Source organism: Diabrotica undecimpunctata, chromosome 1 (genome assembly GCF_040954645.1).
Source record: "Diabrotica undecimpunctata isolate CICGRU chromosome 1, icDiaUnde3, whole genome shotgun sequence".
Classification (NCBI taxonomy): Eukaryota; Metazoa; Arthropoda; class Insecta; order Coleoptera; family Chrysomelidae; genus Diabrotica; species Diabrotica undecimpunctata.
In genome coordinates, this window is record NC_092803.1 from 171,937,315 (window position 1) to 171,959,734 (window position 22,420).

Here is a 22,420-nt window from a genome sequence, read left to right on the forward strand (position 1 = left end):
AGCAGGAGTCCAAAACCACAGCAACTATCACGATTCGATGGATAAGGAGTCTTTTAAAAAATGGGTCAGCGTAATCTCATACACACACATGTGTCACGCCATAGTTCTCTTGTAGAAAAATTACTTAAACCTTCTTGGACAAAATTACAGTCAAAAGAATGGTTACAAGTAAGAAACATAATCTGTATGCTTTAAAAATTTTAAAAAGCATAGTATACAAATATTTGAATTTAATTTCACCAAGTAAGAAATCTTTGGATTTCTTTCCACTAAGTTTGTTTAAGAAATACCAATTTTAAAAAGATTCCTGCAAAACAGGGCTATTAAGTGTTTGTTGTCTGAAGAAGCTACAACACGTTAAGTACGTTATAGATGAACTACTGCAAGAACATGGACATCAGCTATTACAACTGCGTCCATATCAGTTAGTAAAATCCTTTCAATTGTACTCTGTGTTCATTCTCCCAGGTAAGTTTACATATTTGTGATTTGTCATACTCTATGTTTTTGATGTAAGTGTCATGCTTATTTAACCTAACACTCAGTGGCCTTGCAGTTTGTCCCACATAGAAATTGTTGCATTCACGGGTATTTTCTGGATCTCCCTTGTGTGTTGTTAGACTTGGTTTTCGACAGAATAGACCTCAGTGTATGGATTGTTTCAAATGTTGTGATGTACTTATTTTATATCCTTCTTAACTTTTCCGATAAGCTACATATGGTATTGTTGTCATCTTTAAATCCCTTCTTGTGAGTATTTCTGGATTACTTGTAGTGTTTTTTGTTTCTTTTCTTCAATCTAAAATTCCTTTTTTATAAATGATAATCGGCAATCATTTTTGGTAAATCCTAATGCATTTTGATTAGAGCAGGTGTTTTTGGCTCCACTATATAGCGATTTGATAATTCCCTTTGTGATGTTTACGTTGTGGTTGGGGTGGTAATTTAAATAGCTGTTGGTGTGGGTTGGTGTTCTGTAGACTTTGGATTGCATATTTTATGTCTTCTTTTTTTATGATTAGCACATCCAGAAACGGAAGTGAATTATTGTTTTTTTTCTATGGTGAATTTTATTAATTCTTATTTACTGTCAATGTCCATCAGATTTATTTATTATTATTTATCTTTATCATAATTTACATTTATCCTGTTTTCTGTTCTAACTACCCATTGATGTCTTTCATCCCATCAGAGTAATCTAAACGGAAACTTTGACACTTCAAAATTTTTAACATATTGATTTTAATAAGTCAATTTATATCATAAATTCTTTTCCCTTTTTGGATTTCGCATTTATTTAGTAACCGTGCCGCGGTAAAATAATCATAATATAAGTAAATATATAGGAAAAAAAGTTTAGTCAAATTGAAAAAACTGAGTAAAACTGAAAATGCCTAATAATTAAATGTGTAATTCACTGTACTTTTTGACACAGGCTACTAATGTATTATTTTATAATAAATCGTAACAAATTTATTTGATTAATTCAAAAAATGGTTAACTTTCTGGCGCAGTCACCAAAATTTAGAAAGTTTTCGCCACCTAAGTTCAAAATTAAAAAGTTAATTCATTTAGTTTAACATTTAGATGAATTATTAAGGTATTTGTTATATTTCCATTTCTGTTTAGTTTATCATTTGTTGATCATTTTAACCAAAAATAAATTCTTATACACTAGATTCCCATATCAAAATAAAGAGCTGAACTCACTACAATTCTGAGATTACTTGCTTAAACCTAAAATATGTATTTTTGATTAAAATTGTGATGTATTCCCGTTAAATTCAGTAGTCAAGGTAAATTCATCTAGATGCACAATTCTTTTAACCTTAGTGTTGTATGAAACTTGTTTTTATTTCAAGCGTCTGTTCATTGTTCCGATAATTCATTTTTGCCATGATTAATTCTTCTTCTTCTTCTTTCTTCTTATATGTAGGCTTTAAAGCCTGTTTCTTTTTCAATATTAGCATCCTAAATTGTTTGAATTATCGTTCCATCTTTTTTTTGGTCTGCCAATACTTCTTCGTCCATTTGGTGACTTATCTCGTGCTATTCGTACAATCCTTTTTTCTGCCGTTCTACTAATGTGTTCGTTCCACTCCTGTTTGCGTTTTGTCACCTATCCCTTTATGTCTTCTATATTGCATGCTCTTCTTATATTTTCGTTTCTCTTCCTATCCAACAGACTTTTTCCTGATATTCGTCGAAGTATGTTCATCTCTGTTGTTTCTAGTAGTCGTCTCGTTTTATATGTGTCAGGTCTTGTCTTCGCCGTTTATGTTAATATAGGTCTAATTACTGCTTTATAGATTCTTGTTTTTGTGTCTTGTCTTAAGTGTTTGTTCTTCCAGATTGTCCCATTAAGAGATCCCGCCACTTCACTTGCTTTTAAGCTTTACTGTCGTACTTCGAGGAAGTACGACAGTGCGAGGAACAAATATCGGACAGACAGTTCGGCTTCATTAACGCAGTGGGTACCAGAGAGGCACTTTTCGGAGTACAGGTACTGATTCAAAGATGCAGGGACGTTAACTGCGACGTATACGCGTGCTTGATCGACTATGAAAAGGTATTTGACAGAGTTGAACATCAAAAGATGATAAACATTTTAAAAGAAGCAGACCTGGATGACAAAGACCTCAGAATAATTTCAGAACTATAATGGAATCAGACCGCATACATGAAAATTAACGGAGAAGAAACAGATCGCATAAAAATACTACGTGGAGTTAGACAGCGATGTATCCTATCGCCGTTGATATTTAATATGTACTCAGAGAAAATTTTTAACGAGGCTCTTTACGGAATACACGAAGGCATCCTTCTAAATGGTGAAAAAGTAAACAATGTTAAATATGCCGACGACACCATGGTGATAGCAGATAGTTTAGAGGGGCTCCAGAGGCTAATGGACAGAATAAACGAGTACAGTCAACAGTACGGACTAAACACTAATACCCACAAAACGAAACAAATGATTATCAGCAAGGAGAATATAAATGGGGCTCATCTATACATTAATGGGACGCAGATAGAGCGAGTAAAACAGTATTGCTATCTGGGAACTATTATAAACGAACAGTGGAGCAATGTACAGGAAATAAAGTGCCGCATAGGAAAGGCAAGAACGGTCTTTAACAAAATTAGCGCCATCTTCAAAAGACACAACATATCCCTAGATACAAAAATGAGACATTTGAGATGCTATGTTTTCTCTGTGTTGTACGGAGCGGAGGTATGGACGCTTACAGACACCACTATTAAAAAACTTGAAGCATTTGAGATGTGGCTTTATAGAAGAATGCTGAGAATATCATGGACAGCAAGGATCACGAACAAGGAAGTTCTAGAAAAAATGAAGAAGGAACCAGAGATTGTGTTTACGATCAAACGCATAAAATTGCAATATCTGGGACACGTTATGAGAAATCAGCACCGTTACTCCCTGCTGCAGTCTATATTGCAAGGTAAAGTCAAAGGTAAGCGAGGACCCGGTAGAAGGAGAATATCATGGCTGCGGAATTTAAGAACATAGTTTAAGAAAACCTCAACGGAGCTGTTTCGAGCCGCAGCGAGCAAGGTCATGATTGCCAATATGATTTCCAACACCCGAAACGGATAGGAACCAGCAGAAGAAGAAGTCGTACTTCTTCTTCAACATCTCCGTAACTAGTTATATCTATTCCCAGATATCTAAACTTTGCTTCCTGCTTCATTATTTTCCCATCAATTTCGATTTTATATCGTAGTGGTTATTTAGATGTCATACATTTGGTTTTTTCTGCTAATAGTTAATTCTAAGTATTTTATTTTACTGATAAGAAGACTCCTTCCTCTTTTGTTCACTTAAAGGATTATTTTAAGTCAATTTTTAGTCTATACATTAGTTTATGAACTGATTATCGATTTCACCAGTTACTTCGGGGCACCCATGTGCACATTTTTGGACTGATTAGGCAGTATACTTGATATAATACAAGTATATTTCGATTTTAAAATAAATTTTAAATAAACTGAACTTAAATAAATTACCTATTACTATGACTACGATTTCTGAAATATAGTAGAAAATTTTGCGAATTCTTTTTGATCGGCAACACTGCATCTTTGAACGGTACACAACAGCCTACAAGTAATATCAGCAAAAGTGATCGATATAGGAAAATTGCGTAGGTACAAAAGATTATTCACCAGAAATATTGATAGATAGATAACAACTAGTAATAAAGCACAAAGTAAAGATGGGCACTAACTATATAACGAGTAAAAAAATGACGGGCGTTCCAAATTAAAATTTAAACATTTTAAAATAAAATTAGAAATATGTACAATAACCAGATTATCGACATAAAAAAGTATTGTCATTATTATAATCGTAATCTTTTGTTATTCATCATTTATTGTTTTGGTCGTATTTGTTATTTTTCCTCTTTTTTTTATTTTATGTTATTTTCTTGCTTTTAATGTAAATTTTTAATGGCTATTTTAATTATTATTTCAGTCTATACTCGTATCCAATTTATCCACGAATACATTTTAATATGTGAGCTTTAATGTACCTTACTGTATTGTTTCTCACAGTGAAGCTGTAATTAAGTCTCTAAGGTCTACAACTTGTCACATAACAACGTGAAACTGCAAAGCGCTCCAAGCAACTGTCGAAGTCAAAAAAAAAAAGATTTTGTTATGGGCACCAGTGCATAAAGTAATTACTGATACATTGCTAAAGTATGAGCTAGCATTTCTTTTATTCGACAAGAAACAGTCCAAAAATGAGAAAAGGAACTTGGTGCAGCCTACGGAGAAAAAATTCCAAACCAAAGATAAGAAAAACGATTAACCTGTTCATTTTGCAAAAGTTCTCTTTAAGATTCAGAAGATTGTACTTAAGATATTCACAGGTGCTGTTTCTGGATACTGCTGTGTTCAGTCGGATTAAAACTTCTCTGTAAAACTGTCAAAGTAGACAGATCAATGCGAGATTTTGTGAAAATATATATGAAAAGGCTGACACATTGTCAGCAACTTATTGGCAATTGTTTTTCAACGCCATAAATATCCGCAGTTGACCTTTTTACAATTAATACCTAATCAGATATTAAACGCATAATAAAACCGTATAATGGGTTTTATTAAAAGCCTTGAGTTTTGGACACAAACGTAAATGAAAGGTATATAAAAAAGATCTTTAGGGTTATAGTATGGAAAGGCCTACAAGAATAATCATCTCCTGAAATCTAAAATCCTAATAATATCTTCCTCTACGAAGATTTTTATGGGTTGTTTTTTTAACACTTCTTTGCTGTTAATTGGTATGTCAAATTCTAATATGGCCCTTTTTATTTTACATTCCATTCTTTACCTTTTGTTTTTATGGTCACCGTTACAATCATGACAAGAGTCTAGTTTTTATTCTTAAGTACTGCCTTATTTATTTAAGTGTTTCAGTAAAATTTGTAAGATAATAATGTTTTACATTCTTTTTTATTAAATTTATAATATTCTAAAACGTGTCTGGCTTCTAAAATAGGCTTTAAACATTTGTAACATTCACCTTCTTTAAGTACCTTCTACTATCAAAGATCGGTAAAAGTATTGGCAAATTTTCCTCTGTCTTGGACCTTCCTTAGCAAATTGTTTGAGCCCAATCCTTTCCAATTTTGTATGTTCTTAAGCCAGGAGCAATGTCGCTGTTTTAGACCACGTTTACCTTCGATTTTATTCTCTAGGATGAGTTGAAGGAAGTGGTATATATTTTAATGATTTCGATTAGCCCACGTTCTCTGCCTATTCGACGCAAAGATTTCAAGATAATGGTTTGGTAGCATTCATAGATGTACCCACATTTTAAATGCCCCGAGTCTATTCGGACAGCTAAGTTTTAGCGTCCAAAATTAAATTTTATTTGGTTATTGAGCGATCTATTGTTTACAAGGCTATGCTTTTTAAAAAAGTTTGCTCTATTTCAATCCGAGCTTTGTTATTTTTAAGTCACAATAAGATTCTCATCGATCCAACTGCCCAGCTACTTGAAAACTTGAGTTATTTCTGTTCCGTATACATTTACGAGTACTGGTTGATTTGGATTTCGATTTACCACCAATATCTTTGTTTTTTCGGTATTAATTTTTAAGCTAAGTAGATCTTCTTAAGCCGATATTTCGTTAAATAAACGCTGCAAGTTCTCCAAACTGTCTGCAATTATAACTGTGTCATCGGCATTTCTCAAGTAATTTATTAATATTTCACTCACTTTTATCTCATTTTTTATGGCTTCGAGTGTGTTTTTTGAAATATCATCTCAGATATACTTATTATCGTTAAATAGTTCTAAATTATTTACGAAAAAATCACATAAAGTCACAAACATCTTGAAAAAGTATATAATTTATGAGGAACGGATGCAAAATGAAAAAATGGATAAATATATCACACAATACATTCACAACACAACACACAATCTAAATTTGTATATACTATCAATAAAAAATATTGTTACAGAAGTAAAATTTCCATTGCCAGTGCGCAAGCAAAGTAAAACCGATTGTTGAAGTAACACAGTGCTTAACACCTAATAGGCACTGCACTTGCCACAAGTATTTACTCAATAAATTAGGCTGTTTTAGTTCCTAATACCGACTTCGTCCTCCTCTATTAGAAGACAAAACCGGGCAAGAGGCAAATAAGGTAAACCGTCGTTCGTGTTGAATAGGTGGCAGCACCGCTGGAATGCGGGGTCAAAGGTGGAGATCTCTTCGTTCTGGCGTAATTAAGTCTCCCTGCGATCGTAGCGCTCCCTACAACTAATAGATATAATAACGGGGCGGGGAGCTAGGTAATTGCCAGGTACGGTTCTGATTTATACGTATACTCTCCGATGAGGAGGCCATGAGACCAACCGACTTCCATACTAACAACTACCTACCAGAATATTTTTTATTTGGTAAGTAAGCTCAAACTCGAGTTCAGTTTAGTCAAATACTGTTGTTGTTTACATAATGAACGTTACCGACCATTTATTCCTGAATCAATGATTTTCTTCAGATACCTCTAAAATTCGTAGATTTTGTATTAGTTCGTAGGTTGAGTTTAGATTATATATATTTTACAGATTATTAGAAAAATTGCAATAATAATATTAAATAGAATATTTTTTAGGGCTCAAAACACAAAAAGATGTCAATTTCATTTGAAGCACTTAAATTAAATATGTCATTAAGACTGTTTAATGTTATTAATTGTTATTGACAAACTTGTGGTTTTCCACAAATTATAATATCAAAAGCCGAATTTCTTTGTACAAATATAATTTGGTAATAATATTCAAATTCAAATTGATATTCAGTGTTCATTACCATATTTTAATTTTTTAGATAAACGTGTGGTTAAAATAGATGAGAAATGCTAGGTTAAAGTGATTCAATATATTAAATTTTATTAAAAATAACTTTCATAACGTTCTTTAAATCTCGAAAAATATTTCTCATTAAATATTTCCCATTTCTAGCAATTATTTGTTCACATAATATTATTAATGTTCAACTTTAAAAAATTATTTCGCTGATTGTCCTGCAAGTCGATTCAATCGGAAAACTACCCTAAGCAGTATAATAAATACTAAAGAGTCTCGACAAACCCAGGACATATTTACAGCCCTTCTATGCAAATCTTTTGAGACAGTTCAGCAGATGGTAAGTCGAACAAATGAAGACGTTAAGAAATGTTTCAATTGAATTTGTGGTGAATTCATTGCCCCGCTGGCACTTTATTCCACTCATCGTGAATATATCAAGAAATGTCACACGAATAAATCTCCTGCTTGATATGGGCATTTCATGATGACCATATTTCTGCGTGTACGTCAGAAGTGACTCTACGACAGTTAACTTCTATGTCGGGGGATTTTATTTGCAAAGGAAAAAATACAAATCTTAGATTCGTGGCAGTTGTAAAAGACTGAGAAAAAGAAAAAAGACACTAAAAAATTCTCATAGTTTGATTATACTCATACATGTATATATGAATATATATATATATATATATATATATATATATATATATATATATATATATATATATATATATATATATATATATATATATATATATATATATATATATATATATTGAATTTGAAATTTCCGCGGGAGCTATATGTGGTTTCAGTTGTTTTCCGGGTTTGACTCCGCGTTAAATATTTTTGGTTTTTAGAAAAACCATTGTTTTGACGACGTTTCGGCAAGGTCACACTTGCCATTGTCAAGTCAGATTCTGCTTCGTCTTGATGTTACAGGCGAACTGATTTCTCGGTCGCTGCACGCTGAGTTTAAATATCTTGTTGCGCTTCTTGTCATTGGTCCTGTGCGCAGAGTGGGCGTGGTCTTCTTCGCTATTTTAATTTTTACGTTTTTCTGCAGAATTGTTTTCCACGTATTTGGGAGTCTTTGGGCATCATCTCTGGTGTTTAAATTTTTCGGATGTTTTTCGATCTCTATGGCTTCTCTGATTACACGTTTGGCCTTATTTTCGATGTTGGCTAGCATTGTTGTTCCATTTAAGTCTATTTTATGTCCTGTGTTTATGACATGTTGTGCTAGGGATGAAGTTTTTTCTTTTCTTTCGATGGCGTTTCGATGTTCTTCCTTCGCGTCTAACCTGTATCCTTCGATTTGTTTGTCCGATGTACGATTTATCGCAGTCTTCACACGGGATCCTGTATACGCCTTGATTTTCTAATGCAACTTTTGTTTTTGCTGATGGTAATATGGTTGCTATTTTTCTGTCGGTGTTAAAAATAGTTTCTATTTTGTTTTTTCTTAGAACTCTGCTGATTTTGTCTGTCGTACCCTTTATATAGGGCAGGATAGTTTTACCGACTGGTTTTTCTTCTTTTTCTGGATCTTTGCTGTTGTTTCGGGATTTATGTGCTTTTTCAATCATGAACATGGAGAAACCATTTTTTCTTAGACTTGTTTTGACTTTGTGCATTTCTTCATTCTTATGGTCCTCATCTGCCAGTTTCTCAGATCTTGTTATTAAGGTTTTTATTACCGAATTTAATTGTGCAGGATGATGGTGTGAGTCTGCGTGTAAGTACCTGTCAGTATGGGTTGGTTTTCGGTATACTGTATGTCCTATGCTTCCATCTTCTTTCTTAATAACTAACACATCTAGGAATGGAAGTTGTTGGTTATTCTCCCGTTCCATGGTAAACTGTATTTTTGGATGGATATTGTTAATGTGTTGTAGAAATGCACAAAGTCAAAACAAGTCTAAGAAAAAATGGTTTCTCCATGTTCATGATTGAAAAAGCACATAAATCCCGAAACAACAGCAAAGATCCAGAAAAAGAAGAAAAACCAGTCGGTAAAACTATCCTGCCCTATATAAAGGGTACGACAGACAAAATCAGCAGAGTTCTAAGAAAAAACAAAATAGAAACTATTTTTAACACCGACAGAAAAATAGCAACCATATTACCATCAGCAAAAACAAAAGTTGCATTAGAAAATCAAGGCGTATACAGGATCCCGTGTGAAGACTGCGATAAATCGTACATCGGACAAACAAATCGAAGGATACAGGTTAGACGCGAAGAACATCGAAACGCCATCGAAAGAAAAGAAAAAACTTCATCCCTAGCACAACATGTCATAAACACAGGACATAAAATAGACTTAAATGGAACAACAATGCTAGCCAACATCGAAAATAAGGCCAAACGTGTAATCAGAGAAGCCATAGAGATCGAAAAACATCCGAAAAATTTAAACACCAGAGATGATGCCCAAAGACTCCCAAATACGTGGAAAACAATTCTGCAGAAAAACGTAAAAATTAAAATAGCGAAGAAGACCACGCCCACTCTGCGCACAGGACCAATGACAAGAAGCGCAACAAGATATTTAAACTCAGCGTGCAGCGACCGAGAAATCAGTTCGCCTGTAACATCAAGACGAAGCAGAATCTGACTTGACAATGGCAAGTGTGACCTTGCCGAAACGTCGTCAAAACAATGGTTTTTCTAAAAACCAAAAATATTTAACGCGGAGTCAAACCCGGAAAACAACTGAAACCACATATATATATATATATATATATATATATATATATATATATATATATATATATATATATATATATATATATATATATATATATATATATATATATATATATATATATATATATATATATATATATATATATATATATATATATATATATATATATATATATATATATATATATATATATATATATGGCTAGGAAGAAAACTCACACAATTTGTCCGGTAGGATAACTCCTAGCTCCACCAAGGAAAGAAATCTAAACTGCCAACTAACATTTTAATATGAGTCAATCATATTTTGTTTTTAAAATGATACGTTTAATCAATGATACTAATATTATTAACTACATATTAATACAACTAATATTCCGATAAATTTTTTCGCAAAATTGCCAAAAATATTAGTTGCTGTAATTTTAAGATAAGACAATAAGATAACAAATTTATATATTATATAAGATAAGACAATAAGATAACATTTTAAGATAACACAATAATTTAAAGCTTTATGTTAGTTTAGATTTAAACACTTAACGCCACCTAGGAAAGAAATCTGAACTACCAACAACTCTGATAGATAAAATGTAAAATATTTATTTGCCGAATAAAGCACCGAATAAGTTGGCCACGTTGGGCGCCATGTCGTCTCAGGAAGAGTAGACCTCTTAAATTGTCCACTCTCCTCTACACTCTGCTTAGGGGCTTTATGTATAGAGTACGAAGTATTCCTAAGCACTTATCCAATATAGATTAGGATGTGTGTTTAATTCGGACAAGTCTTCACAAAGACTTGTCGAATTTCTTACATGTGAAATAATTTGTAGAAGTTGTAGAAATAAAACAAGTTTAAAGTAGCAAAAACTAGCTAGAGTCTAGAAAAGTGTGGTAAAACTGGGACAGAGCCCCGACCGATGACCCCCTAGAACGTACGATGCTCTAGGTAAGGTCGTGGTCAGTAAACTGATTCTGACTTGAAAATTATGCAAATATTTATACACAATTTCCAAGTCGAGGTGAGCGGGGCGATGCCCATCAAGTGCGTGCTATTGGTCGATAGACTATGGCACTTGATGACACAATATTATACAAACCATCGAAAACATCTACTTCCATAATCAAATACAGGCAAAGATAATTGAAAAACTAGCACAGTGTATACCAGTACCAGTATATAAGCGGAGTCAGACAGGATGACTCGTTAAGCCCACTTCTCTTTAATATAATAATGGACGAAATAATACAAGCAGTACGTATAGGTCTTGGTTACAGAATGGGGAACAAATAAATCCAAATATTATGTTCTGCAGAAGACGCCGCAATAATCGCCGACACAGAAGACGAGCTCCAAAGATTAACACACATCTTCAATACAACATCCAAGAAATACAGTATGATAGCATCAGCAGAAAAAACCAAATGACAACATCTAAATACCCACTACGATGTAAAATCGAAATTGATGGGAAAATAATAAAGCAGGAAGCAAGGTTTAGATATCTGGGAATAGATATAACTAGTTACGGAGATGTTGAAGAAGAAGTACGACAACAAAGATTAAAAGCAAGTAAAGTGACGGAATCTCTTAATGACACAATCTGGAAGAACAAACACCTAAGACAAAACACAAAACAAGAATGTATAAAGCAGCAATTAGCTCTATATTAATATACACGGCGGAGACAAGATCTGACACATCTAAAAAGAGACGTCTACTAGAAACAACAGAGATGAAAATACTCTAAAAGAGTAAAATAGTCTAAAAGAGCTAAATACTAAAGAGCATGAAATAACAGGCGATAAGAGCATGAGATAAGTCACTAAATGGACGAAAAAGTATTGGTAGACCAAGAAAAAGATGGCGCGATAATTCAAACAATTTAGCAGACTAATATTAAAAAAGAAACAGGCTTTAAAGCCTACATATAAGAAGAAAGAAGAAGAGGAAGAAGTGTTACGGAGAAACCTCAGAAGAATCATTAATATACATGTATCATTTTTTTATTCGTTATTAAATTTTTCTTTACGTAATTTAATTTATTTCTGTCACCACAAAATGTATAATCAAAAGAAATATTATAACATTAGTGTGATTTCTTTGATAATTAATTAAATATTGGTGTTTCGAAATAAATTTTACGTTTATTTTACAGATCAGTCAACGCAACATGGTTAAAGAAGACTTAACGAGGGTGTTATATTTTATTCATAAATGAAACAATGATCTAAACAGTGGAGTCGTCCGGGGTCACCAGTCGCAAAGAAGTTCAAACAAACTTTTTCATGACCAGTATTTTTGGGATTGTAAGGGAATAATGCTGATCTATTTCGTGGAACCTAGAAAAAGAATTAATTCAGACAGTTATTGTAAAAAAATACAAAAACTCAGTCGAGCTATCCAGAACCCGACGAGGACGACTGTCAGATGTATAACGCCGCTTTACGACAAAGCTCGACTTCACGACTCCCGTCAAACACAATAAAGTTTGATACTCTTTGGGAGTACTGTCATGTCCTACCCACCTTACAGTTTGGACCTAGCGCCTAATGACTAGTCAACAGGAATATTTGAGTGGCCAACGCTTCCGGAGCGAAAATGGATACTTCTGTTTCAGAGGCAGAAGAAACTGGTGTAACATATCATTACAACAATAAGGAGAGCAGAGAATCCCTCTTGTTATAATTATATCGCATTCTCGCTTGCATGTACACGCTCCATAGCATCAAAAATCATCATCATTGTCTTCTCTTTTACTCAACTTTCAAGTCGGCTTCTGTAATTGTATATCTGTATTATCCTTAAGTTTTCTTTACCACAACGTCTTTTCTAACTTATCTTACCATGTACTTTTCAGACCCTTCTCTTTTGGCACTCAACGATATTTATTTTAGCGTTTAAAGTCGTTTAATAATTACTTTTAATCGGAATTTTTTAATTTTGGCAATAATTCATCTCACACCTAAACTTCACATAATATATTTATTTTTAATTTTATAATTCTGTGTCACAACAATCATCTGGATCGGACACGCGTTTAGGATGTCTTCTGCGGTAGGTATTCATTATTCTTAATTAGCGACGAATTTGGCATCTCTGCACTTCCTTTTTAATCATATCTAATAAGAATATCTGTTTAACATGAAAACGTTTACGTAAATTTCAATCCTCCGAGAACCCCTCTTTCATTATGTAAACAAACGACCGGTCGCTCTTCACTACGACTAACATAAAAGGATCTTAAAAATAATTACTTCTAATCACCTCGCCTGTTTACTAATAAGTCATGTTGTGTTTACAATTTATATATACAACATTTTCTAAATGCCACTCCTTTCTTGAGTATCTGAGTATTTTAATAAGAGTATTGTGGTGAGAGACGAAGACCAGCTTCCAATTACTCGACTGCATGAAATTCTAATGTTCTATTCAGGATGATACGTATATAGATTAGGTGTGTTTTTTTACACAAGTCTGTGCGGAGGTCTGAAAACTGTTCATGTTTGGATAAATTTTTATTGATAGATTTATTTACAGTTTTAACGAATTAATGTGTTTCAGTTAAATCATACAATTTTGTCGTATTTCAGTTACAGGAAAAAGGTTCACGAAAGACACGATTCACGTAGTTGGTAACTGAGGGTGAAAATGTGTCGTTTCGGAACCTTACGAGATCACCTTCATTGCCATTTGGTGCACTATTTCTAGATCACTTTTATTAATTTTTGTCATTTAAAGCAGCTTATGAATATGTATGTTATGATTACGAAAAACACTTTCTTCTTAATCAGATAAGCCTGTTTTAATTTTAATTCGATTTTATCGCTAGATTATTGCAGTCTATTGACTGCTACTCACAATTGATCGTTTTCCTGTATCTAGGTAGATTTTCAAGAGACTTCAATGAAACTCTATAATACTTTTTAAACCGTTTTGGCCTTCTCTGTCTGCCGAGAACCATTGAGTGTGTATTTTTTTTAAATGTGTTTAGTTTCGGCAATATCAAGATGGATACAAGTTTAATTAATAATTATTGAATATTCTTCGGATCGTGGGCAAGTTCTGTAAAAAAATGGCAAGAGATACTTGCTAAGTTTTTGCTGCAATATAAGTGACTGCAGCACAGAATACCTATTTTGTAGACTGCTTCTCAATTCGTCTGACATTTGACCCATTTCCATAATTCTATTAATTAAACCTGTTAACTAACTTTTTCCTGCCTCCCCCAAAGCTGTCGACACTTCCTCAGAAATATCAACTAATTCCATTCGCTAAATATACCTTTTAACATTCATCAGTTGATTGTTAGGGCCCTTTCAGATATTTTGGTTTAGTTTCACTTTTTACTTCGATGTCCAGCACAAGCAACTGACGTTGTTGGCTCATAGTATTACTAGCTATTACCTTGCAGTCCTTATATTCACATATATCATTCTTTACTCTATGTTTTTTTATGTAAAAACTTTTAACTGTGTAAACAACAAATTATAACAGCAATATAAAGAACAACTGCAGCAGTATTTCATAAGATTAGACCAAATTGTAGTAACCCTCCAAGTTTTAATCTCATAATGTGCAAGAACGAGAAGACTGGGAGAAAACTGGAAAGATATCGGAGAAAATAACTCATGATGAAGTCACGATATTTGGCAACAACTTAAAATAGCAAGGCATACTAGTAGAGGTTAAAATTGTACAAACGAGAAGGTCATTCACCTATAATGGTATAAAAAAATATTTTCGATTAATATGGAGGAAAGAAATATTCTGCAAATTTTCTGAAGCAAAACTTATAACGCAAAAACTTGTTAGGTACAGTTAAAGAGCAAGAATGTCCTCTATCACTTCCATTTAATAACATTCCTTAATATTTTTTTTCTTTCAAGAAAAATCAATAGACTCTAACCAAACTATTTAAGTGTTTGGAAACTTTTGCTGCCAAAGAAAATAAATAAGGTCCTAGAAGAAAACCTAATACGTGGAAGATTGTGGCTCTATAAATGGCATCAAATTTTTTTATATAGGTACTGACGACACGAATAACGACATTTTAATGCAACAACCATTTAATGCAAACAACATTAATAGTATACGTTATCGGAAATATTTTTTAGGATTTTCTCTGGAGTCAATACACATGCGTACCGAAAACAGAGATGGCAACTGAAAGTACGTATAGTCCGAAGTTCTACAAATATTTTAAGTGATATAATGTGTATAAAATAGATTAGATTAGAAACTAGAACAGCTTTTGGCCTGACACACTGCAACCTTTACAGATCTTTGTCAATTAAAACTACTCATTTAGCCCTGTCCAATTAAAGCCTTGAAAGGAGTCTTTTTCTATAGACTGGTGTTTCTAGTTTTTCTCTCCGATTGCTAGATAGCGCAGGCTTGTGATGCCCTTACACTGACATACGTACAGCGCGGTTTCCTCTTCTTCTAGACAGAACCGACAAGTGTCCTCTTCCGTAAAGCCAGTACGACTGAAATGCTTATTGAGGTACAGTGTCCAGTCAGCAGTTCCACTATCATCCTGACAATCTTTCGATTGTGTGTCAATAAATCGGCTGTGAATTTGGCTAAATGTCTCTAAATGAGCTCTTTAACCTGTCTTTGTGCTAGTGTATATCCCTACTGTGACATAGATTTATCTTGCACCCATTTATCAATGGTTGTAAGCATTCGCAACTTCAAAGCAAGGCTCCAAACCAGTTAGTGGTTCACAAGCTCCTTTTCGGCCCAATTTATCAGCCTTCTCATATGCTAAAATTACCTTGTTTAATAGACTCCTTGCATTATCCTTATAGGAGCTTGACCCTGCATTAACCTATGTACTGTTGACCTGGCCTATCTTTATAAATGTATAAAATAGAAAATATATCAATGTATATTTTTAAAAAATCTGACAAATTATATACTTATATTTGTGATTCGAAAAATGTACGTAATATAGCTTATATATGGGCATGGCAATTATTGTGGTAAAATTATCTTTCAGTAGGGATAATACAGTAAAATCTAGTAATTTTGAAATAGTCAAACCATCTCTCACAATAATCGTAATACATAATATATTTCGCATGTAGTATATATCGGGTTCTTGCTCATAATGCTTGTAAACAAGTTTACGCAAATAATTTTCATATACCATACAATACTAATAAAACTAATATACTAGGGCACTAATGAAAATTAGTTACTTACCGATATTGCAGGTGGGTCCCGTCCATCCATTGCCGCACTCACAGCTAAAAGAGCCCCCGGCCTCAATGCAGGTGCCACCGTGCAGGCATGGCGCCGGGGCGCAGGGATTGTCGACGATCTCGCAGTTAGCACCAGAAAAACCCTCGGGGCACGTGCACAGGTAGTTATCGGGGGCGGTGTTTTCACAAGTGCCACCGTTTAGACAGGGCTCGTGCGTACCGCAGTAGTTTAGGTCTGAAATTAAAACAGGCAATTAGATACGCTCTGTTAATGGGTAGTATAGAATTTGTAGAGATTGAAAGGTATGCGTTTGGTGCACAATAATTAAAAAATACAGTATGCAAGCGATCATTTTTATGCTGTCAATATTTTCCCACTGGATTATTATTAAATCAATTGCTTAATAGAATTGCCATGTGGTAATCAATTTAAAAGTGTGTTTTTAGCTTGTGGCAATAGCCTTATAGATTTCTTAATGTCATTATAATTTATTTTTCTCCCTATAATGGCGCATTTTCAAAATGATCAATGTAAGGGAACGCCTTGACCCACTATAAATTGTTTTTATTGTCAATTTTTGTCTTATGCTGCAATAAGCTCACAAAATGGACTTATCCTATATTTAAAAAATTTTCTATAGTTTTGTACCATTTAGGTAATTAAAAATAACGTATTCTAGTGCAGTAGTACAGTAGTTACTTAACCCCTTCCGCTCTATTGTATCCACGTATGTATATTTTTAGGTATGGTGAACTTTACCACGATATCCACATACGAATATTCACATAGGGGATATTAATGCACTCTGTAAAAGTGGTGTAGGGCTCTGTAGATTAGTTTGGATCGCAGTAGGACATGGATAACCATTTAAAAAAAAGTTCCAGAATAATGCAAACAGCTCAAGGTCAACGTTCAGTCTGGTGGCAACCCAACTCAGCGGCAAGATACTTATTAAGTGCACGTTTAGAGTTTGCTGAGGGAGCACGTGTTCTTTTTCTTGCCTATTAGGTACGTAATTGTGTTTTATATTAGTAAAAATGGATACGGATCTCGAGAGTGAAAGTAATTTAAGTTATGAAATGTCTAATAGTGACTTCGAGAGCGATTCAAACAGCAAGTATTCATCAATGGATGAGGAAGAAGTCATTGCTGGGGTACAAATGAGCAACTGGACAGCCGTTACGGATCCGTTTGATGATAATAAGCTTCAAAATATTTTCCTTATGTCCCGGTGCGTCTGAGCGTCTGAGGAAATACCTGGAATTTTTGTATATATATCTGCAAGGATATATATATGACATATTGCACATTTTATGAACAGAAAACCTTTCTTATTCCGAGAAAATAGTAGTTTATCTTTGGCAAAACCTACTAAACAGTAATCGTGAAGCGATTTTAGATAATTGGTAGACATCCGTTCGTCTTTGCGAGTTTCTATTCATACAAAAAACTTTCTTTACAGGCACTATTCGACCAAATACAGGCGTTCCAAGAGAATTAACATTGGTTCCATTATACGATTGTTGCCAGATAGGCAACAATTATGTTTTGTTTGCAAGGATACGCTCCTTCTAGTTCGCTAAAAGGACAAAAAAGACGTTTATCCGGGGATACTTCTGAAATATAGTAAAGGATATCAAGAAATGAATGATAAAAAAAAAACCTACTACATCTGTGAAACCGTTGCATGCAATGGCCGATTTTCCAAAAGAAATTGGAAAAAAGAGAGCTCTACGAAAAGTTTCTATAATTTTGTAAAAGACGCGGAGTGCGTAAACTAACGAGAAAATGTTGCATTGACAAACCTGGACTTTGCTCAGTGGAACAGTTAAGTGATAAAATAATGTTCTTTTATTTTTTGCTTTGTTCTGAATATAATTAAATTGTTCACTGTCGTTTTATAAATGTTTTATTTTTTAATATTTGGCGTGACTTTATAAATTAAATACATAGATATATTTTAATGATATCCAGATGTGGATATTTTGGTAGTAAAATTGATATCCAAGCGTGGATATGCTGGTACACCCAAATATTTTTATGTGGATATTCTGGTAAACACTATAAACTGTAATATAAATTCAAATTGCTTTAAACATCATAACTATCGTAAAATGTATTTTCATTAAAAAACTTTTGCCGGTATACAGCTCGGAGCGGAAGGGATTAATAGCAAATTATGAAAAGGAGGCGCAGGACAAGGAAATTGTTACTAACCAGTTATGTGTCGTACTGATCTGGGATTAAGAGGAATAGCTTTGAACTTAGTATTCCGGATGAGTTTCTTAGTACTCTGAGCCGGACAGACTAGATGACGTATTGATCCTCTACACATCGCATCCCCATGGCTAATAACGAAAGTTATATTGATATATGGGCGTGAATAAAGTATATCAATTTACATATGCATACTTGTACCATGATTAATCAGTAAATCACTAGACAGTAAATCATAAGATGAGATTTGAGCTGCGACTAATGTGTTCACCAATCCAGATATATCGTGTTCAGAGAGTGCATGGTATGGGGTAAAAAGTGTTGCCTAAGCGATATCTCAGAGAGCTGCTAACTCTGGGAGATTACACCCTTGGCACGGTCTAATGCCTGACATCATTTTGCTTCAACTGCTGAAAATAAAATGGACACAAAAATAAAAGGATAAAGAGATGGTCCAGAAGAGGACCTAGAAATAAGTGAGTTCTGAGTTTCTCAGTACAAATACAAATATAAAGCGCACGACCAAAGAGGCAACCCGGGTTGCGAACTGTCTCCCTCTCTGCTATAAATAAATCTCAATGGATTCCAGCGAATCTTGAGCACAGCAAAGCAGCTTCGAAAGCTGCCCTGAGTCTATTAGGGTCAAATAAAAGATCTTTCAGGTGTTGATGAAGAGATTATATAAAGTAGTTACATATTTGTCTAAAAGAAGGCAATAAAAGTATGTTTGGACAACACATTCTGGAAAAAATGATTGGCAACCTAGATGTAAGCAATTATTCTCAAAGGATTGTTACAAACCCAAAAAGTGAAAACAGTAGTTCATGGAAAACAAAAATATAATGTCATTACCGGTAGAGCAATACTTGGCTTTCCCACAAAATAGTGCAACATGAACATAGCCTCGAATGAAGACCCACGGAACAAAATGTTGGTATGTGGCAGTATTGCTATGTCCTTATAATGTATGTGTTGTATGCTTCAAATATATTCAAAATCGGGTAATAGCATGCGGTATATAATAATTCATTAATTAAGCAGCAAACGATGCGATGTGGACAAGCTCACTGCAAAGCTACAAGTGACTAAGAGTACAGTTGCAGGTACCTCCCAAAATGATTGAAAAGTGATATGAAAGTGTCATAAAATTTTCATCTGGTGTACATCTGGTGTATCTGATGCAATCTGACAACTGGCGGTTTGAAGATTCTGTCTCTATTGCTAAATCTATCGGCTAATCTATCAAACGAAAATTGACAACAATATCTAATAATTAACTGCAATCAATATGGAAAGAAACAAATAATTAACCGTTCGTGTTTTCCATGAATTAAAAAAATGGAGAATTCAAAAAAAAAGTATAATAAAAATGTACTTTTTAAAACCTTGCCCTCTTTACGTTTAAAGCATACAACGTATACATTATAAGGACATGGCAACTCTGCCAGACTAGCCAGACACCAATATTTTGTTCCGTGGAACTTCATTCGAGGTTATGTTCACGTTATACTATTTTGTAGGATAGCCCAATATTTTTAAATATAATAAAAATATCGTATAGCTTTTTTTGTTAAAAATTAATTTATTTATAATTGAAAATAAGTTAATTCATTATGATACAATACAATTGATACATTTTAAACAATCTCTAACTACTTTTGTAATTTGCTTCATTTTTTATTATAAAATATATCTTGCATTTGTATAAAAAAAATCACTAAATTCAAGTAAAAATTCATTAGCACGTAAATTTGAGCGTATGTTCAATTTGTAAAATATTTTTCTAAACGTAAAACTGAACAAATATATCGAAAACCCATGTGCACATTCCTTTAACCGCTCATTGATCCTGTCAAAGATTACATTATAATGCGTATGCATCGATACGGTATAATCCAATTTCAACAAATAAGCTTAGAACTTTGCGATAAGCTCCGTTACCGACCCTCTGATGAAGAGATAATCCCTCTTTTTATTACTTAGGGGAGAAAGGTATTATAAAAAACTGACATTATCCGAGTTGTGTGTGTTACGGCTCATTTGGCATTAAAAATTACGAAAAATAGGACAAAGGAGGATATAATACGTTATTCTGGGTGCCAGTTATCGAATAGAATTTACCGTTTTATTAAAAAGACAACAAAAGAAAAAAAAAGACATGTGAGTCCAGATAAAGATATGGGTAAAATCCAAAAAATTAATATGCAGAGATAAATGATACAAATTTCAAGGAGATTAATGAAATGCACAAAAATGCATTTTGTGCATATCTGGCATAAATTGCATAAATTTCATATTTTTACAAGAAATTGCATAGGTATATCTACATATTGTTATAAAAATAGTGAATAATGCCAATATTTTCTGAATGTGTCGACCTTTTCTCGAAATTTTTCATTCAAGTTCTCCGAGTTCTGCACTGTTCCTTTGCACCATTTTAATTTTGGGCATACCTGCTATTGTAATAAAAGGTTTTAGGTAACCTATGAAGCAATTAACGACCCTAAATATATAAACAAAATAAAACATAAACCTTTTTGGTGGGATGAGTTTTTTCGAAACCCAAAAGAAGCAAAAGTGTCCGTGGAGTTTTTAGTAAGAAGTAGCTGTATGAATCTCCGAAATTTACATTAGTTTTATTGATAACTTTCGCGTCAAATCGTGTAAACGTGTGTATTGAGGCAAATAAACCCGTGACTCTGTTAATTTGTTTATATCCCGTATATGTCAGAACTAAGTGCTTGGATTCAGCCATATCCTAAATTAAAGCTAGATGAAGGGGAAGTACTTAACTAAAAGTAAAAAACTATTTTCATTTTAAGACAAGTGAAAGCCATTGTCAACGTATGTTTCGGTAAAAAACACGTGTGAATAAGCTTTGGCTCTTTGTTTCAAATTTCTTCTGATAGAAAATTTTTAGTCGATCAGCATGCAAAGACACGTCACCTTAAAAAATGTGAAAAAACTATTAAAGGGTCCAATCCAAAAGGGCAATTGACAATGGCGTAGTGCTTAGTATTTTAACCAGTACCTTTGTGATGCCTTGATATCTTCGGGATTTCCAATTTCAAAAGTTAGCAATGTCACTTTTACCTCATTTTTGCAGATATTTCCGCATTTATTGATAGGGGTTTTACACGAAGATCTTAGCTTATTTCGTCAAACCAATTGGAGGAAACCAGCAATTTGACTACAGCACGTTTTGTTCAAGATAAGTTTACATCAGCTTAAATTTTAAATTTCTTTTTGGGGTATAAAAAACTTGAATATCAAAATTTGATTCTTTGTGAATCAGTCGATTTGATTAATCATGTTAAGGAATATTTTGCATCAATGTGATCGTGCACCAGTTCCAGTACAGCCTTCCCACATAAACAAGTTTTTAAACATGCACCAATACCTTCTGTTGATATTAAAAGAAGTTTTTCGATTTATAAACATTTATACACAAATAGAAAGCATAATATTTTAAGTGCAAATTTAAAGAAAAACAAATTATTTTGATATTGATAACACTAGTTTGTAAAATTGCCAAATTGCAATTACAAATTGTATGTTACAATTTGTAACATAAAGTACTTTCATTTTAATGTCTGTTCTCTACGTAAGGAGTGCAAAAGGTGGTGATTTGCAAGGGTAAACTATACATCTATTGTCAGAATAAAAGGATATTCATCACATCGTCCAATAGCTTCCAGTAAGCTTGGATTTGTTATCTAGTTATCTATGTTATCTAGAGTTATCTAATTCGATTTCGAAAAGAAATCTCACAGTCTCATAAATTCAAGTCCATCGTGCATAATTTTTCTTTGGGATGCTTACTTTTTATTCACTAATAAATGTATCATATATTTCTGTTGTCTGTGTAAAATAGGCCAAATCTTAAGGCTCTAGTCTCATTTTTATGGCTCAACTTTAAGCAATGTACG

The 22,420-nt window shown here is 33.5% G+C and overlaps 1 protein-coding gene across 1 annotated transcript in view; it reads right to left on the reverse strand.

The window, feature by feature from the left end:
* The window catches only part of Ser (protein serrate), a 508,706-nt gene that overhangs the window by 46,067 nt on the left and 440,219 nt on the right, over positions 1-22,420 (reverse strand). The window contains exon 7 of the mRNA XM_072520565.1: positions 16,275-16,508. Within this exon, the coding sequence (XP_072376666.1) occupies positions 16,275-16,508 (234 nt within the window). The remainder of the gene's footprint in view (positions 1-16,274; positions 16,509-22,420) is intronic.